Source organism: Nanorana parkeri, unplaced genomic scaffold (assembly GCF_000935625.1).
Source record: "Nanorana parkeri isolate BGI_ZX_2015 unplaced genomic scaffold, ASM93562v1 scaffold1001, whole genome shotgun sequence".
NCBI lineage: Eukaryota > Metazoa > Chordata > Amphibia > Anura > Dicroglossidae > Nanorana > Nanorana parkeri.
The window spans coordinates 21,649-39,793 of record NW_017307269.1 but is presented as its reverse complement, the minus strand read 5'-3'; the positions used below and the strand labels follow the sequence as shown (position 1 = coordinate 39,793).

Below are 18,145 nucleotides of genomic sequence, written 5' to 3'. Positions count from 1 at the left end.
TTAGCCCCTGGATATGTGAAACCTTCATCACAGTTATGAATCATGTGAGAATTGATGATATTGAGTTCACCAGAAAATGCTGCTTGGGTATTGTCTACTTTTTGCCCAGGATTAAAGTCATGCTAACATCGAGGAAGGTGAAGGGTTTCACAGGAGTGAAGAGTTACATTAAGGCTGGGTTCACACCTAGGCGTATCGAATATGCATGTTTGACGCGCGATTCGTGGTAAAAAAAAAAAGCATGACAAACGCGCGCTTCCGAGGGCTACTTGGCTGTATCCCAATGGAAACGCGCGACAAAAATGCTACAAAGAAGCTCCTTTACTACTTTGGGCGTAGGGCGTTTTGTAGCGCTTTCATACGGCCTGTAATACGCCCAGGTGTGAACCATACCCATAGGAAATAATGGGATTTCGGTGTTTGAGCGTTTTGCAGAGCGTAGGAACACGCTACAAAACGCCCAGGTGTGAACCAGGCCTAAGAGTGCGAGTTTATACTACGCTCCTAAAGTCCACCACTAACAAAGGGAGAGAACGTACACTGGGAATACCTATCGGTATTGAGGAGTATAAAATTGCAAGAATTCTCAATGTTACCGTAACATAATTATAAAGAAACATGCCACATTAACAATGTCCTCATTGATTCTGGAAATATACCACAGTACTGAGATCATTAAAGAAAGGTCAGCTTATTACATGTGGGCATCCACCCTTTCATTAAACTGGCTCATTAAAGTGAGGAAAAAGTCAGTAAATATGTTTAACTTGCCCCAGCCATTCACGTTTGTCCCCTAGGGGGAGGGTGACAACCCAATCCTTCTGGTGAGAGCCTGGTAATGCTGTATATCCCAAATCATGCTAGATAAAGCTCCTGCAAGTTGCTGGAGTGCCTAGTCTCACTTTTTGGGGGATCTTGATGATGATGATACCCTTGCTTAGGCACTGAGGGATTGGGATTTTTTCAGTGTTAATTCTCACTTTGACGTTACACTCTGCTGTGTAGATGCCGGGGTATCACTGACCTTTTTTCACTTTGTCGTAGAGATTTAATATGAGGGTGGGGGCTTTTTTTAGTGCATTGTTCTGTTTTATTCTGCAGTAAATATGCTGTAATAAAAATAGGTATTCAGGGCACTGTATGCCACAATGAGGTCACCCATGCCAAAATCTTTCCTCCACCTAAGTAATAAATGCAGCTACTTATTATTGTGATAACATAGACATGGATACGCAGTACATTGCCTGTAATTGTGTTACAGTAATGCAGGCCTGAACAATCATTTTACTGGTCACAGGAACAGCAGCAACCCAAAATTTTGTTTTTTTTAATCCCAGTTCACTATAGTAAAGTATGCTATCCCCCCATTGTCAGATAAGCCAGTCTGCATCCATGTAGTCATTCTGCTGTTTTTTTATGCCCATGGCTGGAGGCTTTGGGGCTGCTGTAGGGTTTTTAGCATCCACCACCTTTTATATGCAAACCAAGATACTCTATTATTTTTATAGGTCACACTTGTTTGTTCTTCATTACCTGCAAAGCCTTTTGAAGTACCAGCTGTCTCAGAAGAAATTAATATTTTGACTGATTCAGTGTGGGAACGGAAGATGCAGTATTTTTATGGAGCTGTGTAATTGTCTGTAATTAAATGAAGCATTTAATACACAATTTTCCAATGGCAGAACATTTAAATTGTCATTCGTCACAGTGATTAATTCAAGAGCCTATGTGTTCATAAACTGACAAATCCCTTAGGCTGATTTATACATTGCATGAAAGTTGCCTATTTACTTTGAATGAACCGTCATTGAGCCTTCCCATACACAATAACACCTGCACTATTTTTCGGCAATGTATCGCACCAATGCATGCTCATGTCTTCAGTTTGTGTTGTGCTGTAGCGCCCGTGTGAATGTTTTTACTGTGTAAGTGCGTTGGGTGATGCACACCTCAGTACTGTTATACATGTGATAGTGTACATTTCCTACTTTGATGTACATTATCACATGTGGAAGAATTATGCGCTTGTACTTTAATGAAAAATAGTCTTCCAACCTTTTTTAATTCTTTTATTTGTGGTGGTTCCCTCTTAAAATCCATACCAGACCCTCATCCAGGATAGAGGTCTGATAAGGATGTTGACCATAAACACATAACCTCCCACAACCCCTTCCTTAACATTCCACAGGGGGAAGCTGGGGTAAGGTTTCTGAGTATAAAGCACTTCAAATATACGCAGCAGTTTTTTAATTTTACATAGTTACATAGTATTTGAGGTTGAATAAAGACATTAGTCCATCAAGTCCAACCTATTAGGATCTCATTCTAGGAGTACCTGTACCCCTGTATATTACCTGTACCCCTGTATATTACGGTCCCTTAAGAAATCGTCCAAAAGTTTCTTGAACAATTCCACATTATTTGCTGAAATCACCGCCTGTGGCAGTGAGTTCCAGACCCTAACTGATCTTACTGTGAAGAACCCCCTTCGCCCCTTGTGCTGGAATTTTTTTTCCACCAATTTTAGGTGATGGCCTCTAGTTTTTGTAACGGAGTTAATTTTAAACAGTTTATCGCTAATGTTGCTACCACCATTAAACATTTTGTACATGGAAATCATATCCCCCCTTAATCTCCTCACCTCTAATGTGAACATGTTTAAATTTAGTAGCCTCGTCTCGTAGCTCTGGTCCTCCATACCCCTAATTAGTTTGGTTGCCCTTCGCTGGACTTTTTCCAACTCAAGGACATCTTTTCTTAGTACTGGTGACCAGAACTGGACCGCGTACTCCAGATGAGGTCGAACCAATGATCTATAAAGTGGCAAAATTATAGACTTGTCCCTGCAATACATCCCCTTTTTAATACAGGACAAGACCCTGCTAGCTTTGTTTACAGCAGCCTGGCACTGCAAACTACCTTTCAGTTTGTGGTCTACAATGACCCCCAAATCCTTCTCCATTTCTGACTTCCCCAGCGGCATACCCATAATTGTATAACCCATTTGTTTATTTTTAATTCCAAAGTGCATTACTTTGCATTTATCGACATTAAACCTCATCTGCCACATTAATGCCCACTCCCCTATTTTATCCAGGTCCTCCTGTAATGTTATAGTGTCTAAGTCCGTGTCTATTACCCTCCCTATTTTGGTGTCATCCGCAAACACGGAAATATCGCTGTTAACACCCTCCCCGATGTCATTAATAAATAATGACCTAAAACATTTTTAGGTTATGTAATGTGGATGGCAACATATAACAAATATAAACTAGGTGTTATCCCAATTAAAAATACACTTTAAGGCATCTCCCCCAAGTATTTTAGGTAAAGGAATTGTGTATTTTGTAATTTTGCCTTTTAGCCTATTAAGTATTTTTAAAACCCTTTTTTCTTGCATTGGTACATATCCCCGGTTGCAGTGCCCAGCTACCCATGCCCTTTGATACCAAAAGCCAGAAAAAAATGGTGCAGGATTCGGCTCCCCTTGTCTTCAATGGGGTTCAGGCTTCTCAGATTTTTTTCAACTGTTCAAGGAATGGCCCACAAATTGAACACAGACACGTTCGTCTCATTACTAGTATTGATTACAGAAATGGTGACATTGACTTGCCGTCATTTAAGACATCACTGTTTCTAATTTGGGTCTTTTTTTTTTTTTATCACTGATCAAATGCAGTTGCTATTTAAAAATGACCAACTAACTGCAAGGCACGGAACCGTTTTATTTATCCACCAAAAGCATGGCATATCTAACACAGACTCCTGGAAAAATAAATATGCCACGCTTTGCAGAAAGGAAAACAGGTTGTTGGTTTTTTGAAGTCTTGACTGGAATGTAAACGAAGTGACAGTTCACCTACAGCATGTGAGCTTGTCTGAAGATCTGTGCATTCTGGGCCTGCCCTGCGGGACCAAGCGCTTTTCTAGAGTTTTAATGTGTGCACATGAACTGGTCCTCCTCAGTAGAGCACGGTACAGAGTAATTTAGAATCTGCTTCTGGGGTAAGCTGTTATCATGGAGTGTTGTCTGGTACCTGTAATTGTATTAATATGGCTCAGTGATCAAACTACTGATTTTGTGAAAACAATACATATTTTCTTAAAGCAAACATTGCGATACATGTGTGTTGTAGGGAATGGCTGTGTGGGAGAATGTAAAATAAGGTGGTTTTTTGGGGGTTTTTTTGTTGTGTGTTTATTTCCGTACATTTGGCCCCAGTGGGTGGTTTTCCTATGTTTACTGTCACGTCAGTCAATGAAGTAGTGGAAGAGAAGTTCTTTAAAAATCAGTAAATCTGACATTCAGCCAACATTCACAAGTGATGAATTAGTCACTGTAATAAAAAAAAAATGCATCAAGACATTTTCCTGTAGTAAATATTTGGGGACTGTCACATTTACTGCTTTATAAATATGGTATTTCCTTGTAATGGGTAACCCCCCTAAAAGTTTGCAACACTGTGTCCTGTGTTCATAAAGGATACAAAAAAAAGCCGCTAGAGGTGGAAAGTGTCTGGCGGGGAGAGGGGTGTACCATAGCCCAAAGTTGGCCTATAATCCATTCACTTCCGGGCTGACAGACAAGTCTGTGCAGTCACACAGATTACAAATCACTTCTACTGACAGCGCAGAGGCCACAGATTAGATTAAAACTGATTTTAAAATAATTTAACCCCCTGGTTGCCATGATTTTCATATATAATTGCCTATCTAAGAGAAAATACAGTCTTAACATATGAAATACATCCTTGGCAGTCAAAGGGTTACAATCTTCAGATTTGTTAAAACAGGAAATGACACTGGTGCTTGCACTCCTCCATTCCCATAGCATTTAAATGTCCAAAGTAAGTAGGTGGAATTCTGGTACTTTCTGCATGAAGTCACTGGTAGGGAGGAATAGTTGAAGTCATTAACAAACATTTTGATCCATTCTCAACTATTTCAGTTTGTTGCAAGATGGCACTCCCATCTCTTTAGGTTCCAGTAATAAATTCAGTGATCTGTCTCTGTATTTAAAGGGAGTATGACTGTTTGCATTGCTATACAGTACGTCTTCTTTTTGAGGCAGATATTGATGGTTGGATTAACGCTTTAGTGATTTGTTGCAGTGCTTTAATGTGTTTTACGTTGCATGTGTTACATTAAGCCAGGCAGTTCATTATGAAGAGCTACCGATGACTGCAACAGATTTTTTTTTAAATATTAGTAGCGCAGTGCAGCGTACCACAACACAAGATATGAGCCTTGTGATGCGTTGCAACCTACTGTACAATGCGTCTGGGTACCATTTATAGTGAATGGCACCACACCGCAGGTGCGTTGCGGTAACATTTGTTGCACAGGTGTAAATGGGTTCCCTAAATTAATGATCGTTGCTTTCACTGGAATCATTACTTTGTTGTGTTTTACTTAGTATGCAATCAAACCTGAATGCTATATGTAACAAGAACAAAGTTTGGTTGCTTTTGGTAACTGCATATCATTGATCTTTGCACTGTTAGCACATAGAGACCTCTGTGATTTTTTGCCAACACTCGGCCCAGGTATCGGATGCTGGAACAGCAATAACACTTCTATTTTATATCTTTCTACAACAAAACCGAATAATTTAACCCAGGTTCATGTATTGTATAGGTCTTTAACACAACTTTCTTCTGAATGTCTCTGTGACTGCGGTCCATACTTTCTTCGGGCTGTAGAGGTTTTATAAACCTTTTACTCTAAAAATAAATTAAAAAAGCACCTTTGATACGTCATTTGCCATTTGCACAATACAACATTTAGAAAGACACATGGTGAATTACACCAGATTTGTTTGTTTTTTTTTAAATATTTTTTTCTTTTTTGAGCAAATAAGTGAGCAGATCTTCAAATAGATGGAAGTAGAGGAGGTGACATCATGCTGCCGAGCTCTCACAAAGGAGCCGGTACGGACTGGGACAGAACAAAGCATTCTTCTGCTGCTTGATGAATATTACTGCAGAGGAGCTCTGTGGTGTGAGGCCACACTGAACTTTCTGAAGAGCTTAGCTACCGGTTAAACATGGTTAAGCAGTCTAATTAAGTTATGGGAAAGTGTTGTTTGTCTCCTGGATTGGCTGAAAGCTCATTACATAAACTTATTATAAATTACTTTTTAACTTCAGAGAAATCTGACAATGTGACAAACCAAAGAGGCTTTTACCAAAGACCAAACTTATTAAGGAGGTGTCAGGACTCTTTCATCCATAGATAATCTATTGTCTGCAGGGAGTTGTATTATTCATGTACTAACTGTGCATCTGGGTGTCTATAAATATGTCTGTAGTTACTGAATTTATTTGTTGACCCGTCTGTGGATACTCCCACCCCAAGTCTAAAATGTGTTTGTGTGGCTTTGTTTAATGGCAATCCCACATCATGAAATATATTATGTTAAGTAAAACTAGTGTTAACCTTGCCATACACCTATAGATTATCTGCAGATTTTCTCTGGTCAGATGGAAAAAGTGCAACAGATTCCTCCAACTACGCTAAACTGTGTGGATGGAGGAATCTCCCGCTGGGCCAAGCTTCAGTATCTTGCTAGTCGGCCCCTCTGACTCTCAAAACACCTGAACAATGCCTGCATCCAATCAGATTGTTCAGGTATTTTGAGAACCAGCGGGGCCGACTAGCAAGATGCTGAAGCTTGGCCCAGCGGGAGATTCCTCCATCCACACAGTTTAGCGTAGATGAAGGAATATGTTGCACTTTTTCCATCTGACCATAGAAAATCTGCAGATAATCCATAGGCGTATGGCCAGCTTAAGTATGTAAATTGCCTTGATATTAGCCTCCTGTAATCTCCTGCAAAGCAGCATAAGAAGGTCTAGGAAGAGAAACCAATCAGGCTAATAATGTACACTGATCGGAGGAGCGAGTGATGACTTATCGAGGTTCTGATGCTCCATTATTGTCGGTTATGGTCCGTAGCCTTCTTCACTGTGATATGCTTCTAAAGCAGGGAAGTTTAAAGACTTGGCTCCTCTGCCTGAAGCACAAAACGTGGGTGTACAGAATGAAAAATCTTTTGGCCTGCGAAAGTTCTTAATACAGCGTTTTTGATGCGTTCCGTCATGGTCCGATGCAGCTAAAATAGTGCAAGCAGTACTTTTTCTGGCTGCATCGGAACAGACTAGTCTGGTGTGGACAGAACACCAGAATCCCATAGGAAAGCATTGTGCTGCTTTTGTGATGCAGCTCAAAAACGGACTGCATCTGGTGTGAGTGGGCCCTAACTGTTTGCCTGGAGTTAAGCTTTAAGTCTCTTATAAATAATTATTATAGGTAAACCTTTGTTTTGCTACATACTTCTTTTGTTGCTATTAGTACAGGTTACTAATGGGGGGGATGTTGCTTGGCTACGGGCAGTACAATCAGGTATTTTTCAGACCCCCCTTTGTTTTATTACTTTAGAAAGTATTAATAACTTTTTAGCCGCCTACAGTACATACATTTGAAGCAAGCTGTTATTTTTCCACATAGATTGGGCTCTTGCCAGACATGGAGGATTATTGACCTGATCTTGTCCATTCAATTTAACCGGGATAAAAGGGGAGAGAAACAGTATGCTTCTTTTCCCTGGACTTGAATAAAGCCTTTGATTCCCTATCATGGGATTATTTATTTTTTTGCTCTTCAAAGATCTGTCTTCACACCAAAATTTCTGCCCATTTTAAAGACTTTATATAGCTCAGCCTCTGTGCCCATTTCATTGAAAGGATATAAATCCCCCAAATTGAAATGAACAAAGATACATGACAGGGTTGTTCTATCCCCCCAGTATTGTCACTGGGGATCACAACAACCTCTAGTCTTAATGATATGCAGAAATCCAAGCATTACAGGAATAGTGGGAATACAGAATATGAATCTAGACTTTTGCACATAATCATCTCATACTAATGACATTTACCATGGTCGCTTGCTCAAATTTGCTTCAACCTCACCACAGCTCTCTATCTCTTAAAGTGGAACAAGACTCAAATAACCTTATACTTACAGCAGTGTAAGACACGTCCATTCTAAATAATATAACTCTTATAGTAAGCATTCTTCTGCAGCTCTGTCAGCAAGGTCCACTTGGTCATCCATTCCACAGTGTGGCATAAACAAATGTATCATGCCCGTTGGGTTGCAAGCTGTCACCTAGCCAGCTCTCCCTGTTCATTGCCCCTGCGTCCTGATGACACCATCAGTGTAGTTTAATAATCAGACAGGAGTGGGTGAAATGTGTCTCTAATGACGCCATAGTCCTGGCATATGCCTGTGACGCTAGAGGAACAGGACTTAGACATCAAAAGATGGTATTAGATGGTCTCTTTCTCTGCTTTTTTTTTTGGCTACACCAGCTATTTACTTTTGAAGATGCACCTTATTTTTTTTCTTTTATATGCTTAAATAGAAATGTGCATGTGCTTTCAGACCAATGGGTTACTTAATGTGGATCCCTCATTAGGTTTGGCGCACTGTGTTTTCCACTTTCACACTCCCTACACTTATAGGGCCAGTTGAGTGCTAAATTCTTCCTCAAATGAGAACATACCCCAATGTCATTATTTAATAACCCAGGGATATTAAAGGGAGCAATACATTCTTCTTTTATTAAAAAAAAAGTGCTTCATTACTACAGTAAACTCCCCATTATCTGGCATTCAAGCAACCGACACTGAAGCAATCGGCAAAAAAAAAAAAATCTTTAACGTATGTCCTCGATTTTGTTATTTTGCCGGTTGCTTAAAAGACATGTGCACACTAAAACATTTTCATTAGCAAATACATTTTAGTTGCCAACAAAATTTTCTGTTTACATCTGGCTGCCAGCCAGCAGCTAGATTCCGCAGCCGGCAGAGGGTGAGAGCAATAGCCTGCTTCTGGCTACTTTCAATTGTAATAGCAGGCTGACTTTTGCACCCACCCACTGCCTGCTGTCAATCAGCAGAGGAGTGGACCTGAGAGAGAACTTTGCTTGAGAGTTGATAATAACTTGGAGCGTTGACTACTTTACAACACATGCAGGGACCATGGAGAACAAAAGTAGTCACCCTCCAGAAGGAAGGACAGTGTCAGCACCATATCAGAGATAATTTGAGGATCTACAGCTGAGTGATACACAAATAAGATACATTTGTGTTTAATATTTAAGGTACTTGAATGTATTTTTAACATTTTTAACAACTCCTGAGTTTAGTGTCACTGTAATGACAGTATAGGTCCAACACTAATCTCAGAAGCTGAATGTATTTGCTCCAGGGCGTCTGACTTTGCTACAGAGTTCTCTTTAGTTCAATGTTAATACAATATCGTTTGCATAAGTCTTCCCAAAGAAAACCTTTTGGAAAAAATATATTCATCAAAATCTGCTCCCAGATGAGTAGGAAAGCCCTATCTATTCTGCAATCAAAATGTTTAATACATTGGGATAGACTGCAGAAGACAGAACTGGGGCATAATTATAACGTGATTTAATTGCTTTCTCGAGGGAGAACCACACGTGCATTTTAGGTGCAGTGCACTAAAAAAAAATCCTGCTTGCTTCATATTTAAAGGGCTTTTATGAAAACAGACGTTGTATAGAGTTCATTGCTAATGCACCTAAACCTTAGTAATGCTCCATCCACTTGTAGCCAACAAGACTGGTCTATTGCAGAGATGCTGAACCTTAATGTTGTGGTCTCAGGATCCTAGTTATTAGTTTGCAATAGTTGTGTAACCCATAAAATGCTTTTCTTTATAGAACCATATAAATATCTTTTCTAACAACCTAATGCTGTGTCACCTTATTTAGGATGTATTGGACACATTCCACTAGCTATAACCCTGTGTACCAGACTTTCTAAATGTCATCCATACTGGTCATTACGTAGTTAACCTGCAGCTTTATGTAGCCATAAACTGGTCAATAATTACAATCAGCTTAGAGCGTTTCTTTTGATTTTGGGCCATATCTGCCCATCTTTATATCAGTAATGCAAGGGTACATAACCATTTCCTTTGCTGTAGATCTAGTGTATGTTCTTTCCTTGTGGGGTATAAATAGATCATAGTTTTTGCATATTTTTTACTAAGTCTTTACTAAGTTCAGGTTCAATGCCAAAATGAATAAATGTACCAAATGTGGACTGCATCTCCAAATAAGTGCAAATAATAGAAATCCAACCCTTGCTTTTAGTTACCAGAGTGCCACCAGACATAACTCTTCATTGACTCCATGCAAATGATTGTATTCAGGAAATCATCACATGTCATCCTTGTGTTTGTGATTTATAAATGTAGAAAACAAGGCAGGATAGTTCAGTTGCAGAGTAGAGCCCCTGACTATGATAAACACGGCACGTCCCTTGAAAGGCAAAGCGGATACCATTGGTACCCCAACCTTGTAGCTTTCTGCTACCTTTGATGTAAATCACAACAGATGCTGAACAGGTGCCTGTTCACTGTCCTAGCTTGTTGTGGGTTATACTTTTCCCACAATCATAGCTCAGGTTATATTGTATACAGTGAAATCTAGAAAATGAATGATTAGTCTACAGAAAACTTTTTTTCTCGTATCTTAAAGAAGAAAATGGCTTATAAACTTTTTTATTATTTTCCTCCTTAGGTGAAAGTACTTCACAATCAGCTCGTCTTGTTCCATAATGCAATAGCTGCCTACTTTGCTGGAAACCAGAAACAGCTTGAACAAACTTTGAAACAATTCCACGTGAACTTGAAAACCCCAGGAGTAGATGCACCATCCTGGCTGGAAGAACAGTAATCCAACCCGAAACCCAACCAACGACCTCTGATCAGGACCAGTTCATTTATTTGGAGACGAGGGGCTGGGATGAAATGATTATCCTAATGATATGTACACAGACCACTTTTATTTTCCCTTTTTAATACTCTAAAATGAAGTTAACTGAAACAAGACTTTACTATATATAAAGTGTATATCTGTTTCTTAAAGGACGCTCATTTATGTCTGTATGGGGATGGCAGTCTGTTTCTATAGTATGGAAAATTTGTACTTTTGCACTGTCAGAAAAAGAATGGTTGGCATAATATTTGGCCAGTTGTGGTAATTGCAAAGGGAGCTTTCCCTGAATTGCACCGATAACATCCGATTTATTTTTTATATTCCAATCTCTGAAACATCTTTGAAGAAGTCACTTTAATGTTAATGTTGTGTTCTAAAAAAGTGCTGTTTTGTAAAGTGATGAGTTTTACATCTTGTAAATAGAAAGTCTTTATAGAATATCATATTATGGGCTGCTAAGACTGTTTGTTAGTTTTCCTTGCTTTGACAACCACTCTTTTTTATTAAAGTGAACCTGTCATATACCAAGTATGAGAAAACAATGTGGAAATCACTTTGTAACAGCTTGCTGAGTAATGGTAGTGGAACATTGACAAGCTGCATGGTGTTGGGGAAACTGGATGCTGCAAATATTCACAGTGGCTTCACAGTCCATTTCATTGAAGCTTCAATCTGTACAGTGACGGGCTTTGTGAAATCCTTAATTGGTGCATGTCCAGGAACCCTTTTTTAGTGACAGATTTCCTTACATTGCTCCAAATTAAAGGTATAGTAAGATTTTTTTTAGAAAAAAGATGCAGATTTCATCGTGGTGATGAGCATCCTAGAAGGACCCTGTCACTCTGAATGTGCAGGCAGCCTCAGTGCTGAGTGTATGTTTAAGGAGCTCTCCTGAGAATAAAATGCTTACAGATTTACAGGTTTGATTGGACACTTAGATCCTCAGAAATGTTACGAAGATCTCCATTTATGTACCCCAAAGACCATGTTTGAAATTTGGAAAGTGAGTGGTGCTTACACAGCAACTCATTCTATGTCCTAAAACCAGGGTAGCTGTTGTACTGTTCTAGCAATATCTCATTGTGATTAGTTACATGTAGCTATACATACTGCTTTCATTGTGAGGGCTGGTGATATAGATTGGATCCGTACTGCATCCCCAGCCCTCACCACATACAAAGTGCAGGAGTTGCCCCTTGCGTACAATCAAATTCCTTGTTTAATTTTCCCACTTGGTGAAAGATATTGAATTATTGGTGGCTGGAAGTAGCTACTTCTCATGTGTTTCTGCATGAGCCCCACTATGTGGGAGTTGTTTTTGTTTCTATGGGTGTGACATATGTCATTGATAGAAAGCCAGTGTATGAATATATATGAAGGTGCACAATATGGGACTTAAACCTTGCAGAGCAGGAATGTGGAGGTGAATATAACACACCAGCCACTATGAGGCATTTAATGCGATACTTTGCTTTACCTGACAGGTTTTCCTAGACTTTTTTTTTAAAATAAAGTTTTGAAGGAGTAAAATATGCTTTAAAAAAATACCATTTCATTCTCTTATTTTTCTTTCATAGGCTATTGTCTAAACTGATGTCATTGGGAGCAATATCATGTGCTTTACATAGGGCAGGCTGTACATATTGCACAGCATTTATTTAATAAAAAAAAAAAAGAGCACAATTACTTCAAGACCAATAAAAATGCTAGAGAAGCTGTACAGTTTTTTTTTCACAAGCATCCCCCCACCCCTCGTTTGTGCAAAAAATGTCATTCCAATGAAGCTGAAAGTGCAGCCTCTATGCTTGCAGTTTTGATGAGAAGCATGTTGTTGTCCACTTTTTATTAAATGGCTCCATTATTAGAGAACAGGGGTCCCTGTGCCTTAAGGCTTCACATTGCACACCAGTATCACTCCAAGGAATGGCACTTTAGCACCTGTATAGTCTTCATTTTTTCTGCAGAAACAAATATGTGCCTCTGGTGAAGATTGGTTGGGAAAATGGGAATTGTGTTTTAGATGTAACCATACTAGCCTTAAATGAAAATGTTGTGCCTTTTTACAAGACGTGACCAGGTTGTTCTCAACTGGACTGTTTAAACATGATATTTTCCTGTTCCTTTCATTTTGAGCATGCTGTGGTACACTTGAAAAGTGCCATTGTGTGCTCCAAGCCCTGGTATTTTTACACTACCAGTAAATCAATGAAATTGTTCTAACCTAGCCATTTGTTAAATTGTGTCAGATTGCATTAATATATACTTATCATATTTCTTGGTTTATCCTGTTTTTCCTATTTAAAGGGTTTTAGCCATGTTCAGTGAAAAAGGCAGTCACCTTCCAAGGAGGGGTAATGGACAGAGAATAGGGATCATATCCCATCTAAACCTTTGATCAGATGAATGTTCCCCAGTCTAAGCTCCAAAGCATTCAATATCCATTTGATTGATCTGAAGGCCGACTTCACTCAGTTTTGACTTCAAAACCCATTCTGCCATTCTTCTTGGAGGCTTTCCCTAACTTGTGCCTCTACCCCACCCATTGGATGTTTAACACAGTTGCTCAGAATTGGCAATTTTGTTGGATGGGGAAATCTCACCCCTGGAATCCCCAAGATATTTAAGCCGCTGTATAACGTAACCTAGCACGGCTGAAATATCAGAATCTAGCTGGTACCGGCCTCTAAACTGTACTGTCACGCATAATTGGAAGGCAATTTCCACTTTTTTTTTAAACTGAAGATGGGAACCCCCTTTTAATGTCTCGGATTGTACATGCTGCATTTCTTTGTCTGTATTTTATTTTCATATATCTTATAAGAAATTACTCTCAAATACGATGTGTGATTCCTGTATCATATGTTTATTAGTGTTGCAATGTATTATTTGATCTGGTTGCTAGAATGAAGTGACATCAATGTAATCAGCATAATGTTCTTGTGTCTTACAAATTCTCTTTTCTATTCTTGAATACTGTTTCTGTAATAATAATAGATTACTATCAAACTTGTGATTGTGCCTCCTGTGTGAACTTCTTAATGGTGTTGGCTACAGTGTGTTTTATTTTTCTGTTGGAGGTATATCTGACAGTGTCTACACATTTCAAACACTGACTATACCATCAGTAAGATTAATATTATTTATATAGCGCCAACCATTTATGCAGCGCTTTACACAATGCACATCAGTCCCTGTCCTCGAGCTTACAACCCAAGGTCCCAATCTCACATGCATACAATGAAGGTCAATTTAGACAGGAGCTTATTAACCTTCCAGCATGTCTTTGGAGTGTGAGGAAACCCACACAAGCACAGGGAGAACATGCAAACTCCTTGTAGATAGTGACCTGGCCGGGATTCGTACCAGGGACCCCCAGTGCTGCAAGGCAGAAATGCTAACCGCTACACCAATGCTGCAATTATTGAAAAATTTTGCACATTCCTATAGTGGTCTAAATGGGCAATTTTGAGTCGCCTCAGAAACATAATTTATATGTAAATATATATTTTGCTGTTTTCTGTATAATGTGCATCTGTTTTGTTCTGCCTGTTTTTCTATCAAAAAGCGGCCTGGTTTCTATAGTTGAGGTCTTAAACTCGGCCATGCCAGTACTGGAAGTCTGAATTCATACCTTCCCTGCTGTCCACATTGCCAAATGCTGAGAAATCTTTTCTGGATGGCTGCTAGGCTACAGACTTGCAGAAGTGTTGATCTTGTAGGTGCTCTGCAGCTCACTGGTTCCTCTGCCATAGCTCCACACTTTACAAGATACAGTAGTAACATGGAGGTCCTCAGGAGGAACTCGTGAGAGCTGTAGGATCCCAAGATAATAAGTAGTGGTCGGGCAATTCTTATGTCCGACACGTCTGCTATTTAATAAAATATACTAATCTTATCATGTCACTTTGTATCCACATAGTGAGCATTCCATGAGGTTTTTTTAAATTTTGATGCATGAGCTCTCTGCCTTCAGTTCTAAAGTGTATTAAAATATGAAACAATATGATCTGAGCCAGTGAAATATAGTGAAAGCTACCAGGCACTAATGAGTAATAATCGAACAAATATAACTATTGTGCCGAGCTATAAAAGTCAAACAAAACAGTGGCAATGTGACATATCAGGCCAATGACATAAAAGTGGAAAGATATCAGTGAATGAATAAATCACAAAACATGCAATATAAGAAACTTTGTGAAAAAAGTCAGTAGAAATCAAAGTGCAGTCAACATCAAGTAGTGAACGTCTACATCCAGTGCAGAAAATAAACTGAAGAGTGATCTTCTATCAGAGGTAACTTGCAAACCGCACACCAGAAGGATGCTTCAATTCACAATAGGTGAGTAAGGAGAAAACAGGTGGGTGCTCACCTGAAGCAATGACCAATCAAGGTCATCAAACGCTGGTCCCTTCTTAAGGTGCCCATACACCTTACGATTATCTACGATAATCGTATGCGATCGACTTTTCGTACCCTTAAGGTGCCCACACACCTTACAATTATCTGCAGATTTTCTGTGGTCAGATGGAATAAGTAAAACAGATTGGCCCAGGTGGAGATTACTCCATCCACACAGTGAAGTGTAGATGGGAGGAATCTATTGCACCTTTTCCATCTGACCACAGAAAATCTGCAGATAATTGTAAGGTGTATGGCCAGCTTTAGCAGGGAGGGACGCATTTTAGACGCTAACTCCTGGTACGCTCATGCCAAATGCACATGATTATAATTCATAATTCAATTAAAAGCGCCTATCGTCCAGATATAACATTTTAATCACTAAAAATTTACTCTCATAAATCTCAGAGTAAAGCAAAGAAAATAATCTCAGTCCAGAGTCCAGAGCAAACATGCACGAGCGAGGAAAACCTCCCGGCCAGACTCAGAATGACGTCAGTAATTCCGTCCAACCTACGCGCGATACGTCTCGCGTGACTTTATCAGGGGTGTGGAGACACTGACGTCCACAACTCTATTTATATAATCAACAGGCCCACCCCATTTAACCCATACCCAATAGATGGGAGCCCAATACAGGTGAACAATCTAATCGGTGCATTGGCCATCTTTTTTCACAAAGTTTCTTATATTGCATGTTTTGTGATTTATTCATTCACTGATATATTTCCACATTTATGTCATTGGCCTGATATGTCACATTGCCACTGTTTTGGTTGACTTTTATAGCTCGGCACATTATATATTTATAGTGTTTGTGTGGTGACCTCATGATCCCCATCTCCCCCCGCCGTTACATTTTTGCTGAGGGAGCTGGACTGAAAATTCTTAGCTCAACAGTGACTGCAGCCAACCAGCTGCAGTCAATCAACGGGTATTCTAACACCAGTACCTATCCATGTGGGTGGTGGAAATTAGCGTTTTGCCAGCCTTAAATCAGTGCAGTTGTATCTGTATGCAAGCATTTGATGAACTTTAGCAGCTGCCACGTGTGCACCCTAAGCCATGCCTTACTGCTTTGAGTAACCCTGTCAACATGTGCAGTAGGAGGTATCTGCCAAGAGTCCGATCACCGGGCAATGAATGTTAAGTTTCTTGACTTTGTCTAGATTGTTGAACACTTCTTATTCCAATGCATGTGCTAAAGACCATTTTCCCAGAGTCCTGTGCATATAGATTAGTCTAGATAGTAAAAGTGTTGTATCCTAGGAGTAATGGCTTAGATCTGCCTGAAAAGTGATGAATACAATGATGTGTGAAAGCCTTTAGCAATTAAACTAGTAGAGGGACTTTAGAGGGACCGTTTCATTAACTGATGTTTTCATGTGAAAATTGGGATTGAACCCCAGATATGTTTTATCAATAATGAGCTCCAAGATGCAAAAAAAACCTCGTTCTTGTAAATATGGATTAGTGTTTTTGAGCATCAATGCTGTAAAAGGACATTTAGGTACAAAGCAATACAAGCAAAGCAAAGTACAAAGATCCAATATGTTGGATCTTGGATCAATGACAGAACTTATTCAGACAGGCTTCCGAAACCTAAGAAACTTTTCATTTAACTTAATAAAGTTCTTGGTGTGATCACATAGGTGGATGAAGCAGGAATCTGCAAAAATACAAGCCGTCTATGGCCTGCCTACAGGAGACTTATTATGAAAGTTCTGGAATAAGGGAGGAGGAACAGAAAAGTTATGTGTAGTTAATTTACAATCAAGGTTTATCTAAAACCATGGAAACAATCGAAATATGCTGCAGCTTACCAGTCCTTTGATCTGGGGGCTGGCACAATAAATAGGTTGTTCTATCTGCTAGGGCTGCAACAACTAACTGATGAGAATAGTTGGTAACTATTCTCATTATCAATTAGTTGGTTGGATCCCCCAGCTCTCCTACATGCTGGGAGGAGGGCACAGCAAGCAGTTGGCAGGTGCTATAGCAAGCCTGCTATTGCAATTTGAAATGGCCAATGGCAGGCTGGCTATTGCACCAGTCCACTACGTGCTGTATTTACATTCATCTGCCGTCTGCGGAATCTTGCCACTGGCAGTTGTCATTCCCTGGCTGAAGCTATTCAAGCGCCATGTGCTCACAATACAATTATAAAAAAATAAACAGGTGGGAAAAGTAATTTTTTGTTTTGGCCTGACCAATTCTGCTGTGGGAGTTGCGTTGCGGTACCATTCATTTCAATGGCACCCCAAATGTGCCTCCCACCCACAGTATGATCACCCGCACTGGAACGTGTGATACCGCAATGGCGAGCTTTTCAGTGCAGTGCGACTGCAAACAATTATGCATGCAGTTTTATTCGGTAGTAACTTTTGTTTGTAACACCATTTGCACCATTTGTGTATTTTATTTTAAATCAAGGATGGTGTTTATTTTTTTTATTATCTGATTAATCCAAAAAATAATTGGTCAACTAATTGAATTAGCATTTTTAAAGATATATTTAACAGATCAAAAGTGAGCAAATAAAAGAAGTCCATTGTTAGGGTTTACATATACTTTAACTATTACAGCAGGGCTCCATACAAACAGCTAAGTACACAGATGAAATACAAATAAGAGAGCTGTTTTATCCACCAAAGAATTTGTTGTGCTGTCTCCCCATTTCTAAGTTCACACCACAGCCTGGCGGACGACACCACTTAAAGCGGTGTCCTCTTTTCTCCACCAACTTGCTGCCTGGACAGTGAAAGAGTATCCACAGATCCAAGAGGTTATCTATCTGCACATTCTCCTATCAGCATAGCATCTTATCAACACATTTGCATATAGAACACTAGATTGGCCCCCCAGTCCTGCTTTCCCACTCTGAGTGCTGCTGTATAGGGGATTGCAAGGTGCTGATGCTAAGC

The 18,145-nt window shown here is 39.6% G+C and overlaps 1 protein-coding gene and 1 long non-coding RNA gene across 3 annotated transcripts in view; one reads left to right on the top strand and one right to left on the bottom strand.

The window, feature by feature from the left end:
- Nucleotides 1-11,351, top strand: part of ARFIP1 (ADP ribosylation factor interacting protein 1) — a 90,546-nt gene extending 79,195 nt beyond the window's left edge. For both annotated transcript variants that reach the window (XM_018567037.1, XM_018567039.1), the window contains one exon: nucleotides 10,625-11,351. In XM_018567037.1, the coding sequence (XP_018422539.1) occupies nucleotides 10,625-10,780 (156 nt within the window). In that variant the 3' untranslated portion in view covers nucleotides 10,781-11,351. The remainder of the gene's footprint in view (nucleotides 1-10,624) is intronic.
- Nucleotides 11,352-11,769: 418 nt separating this feature from the next.
- The window catches only part of LOC108795747, a 24,735-nt gene continuing 18,359 nt past the window's right edge, over nucleotides 11,770-18,145 (bottom strand). The window contains exons 3-4 of the long non-coding RNA XR_001941765.1: nucleotides 17,820-17,825; nucleotides 11,770-11,888 (exon numbers count right to left, since the gene is read on the bottom strand). This is a non-coding gene — a long non-coding RNA (uncharacterized LOC108795747). The remainder of the gene's footprint in view (nucleotides 11,889-17,819; nucleotides 17,826-18,145) is intronic.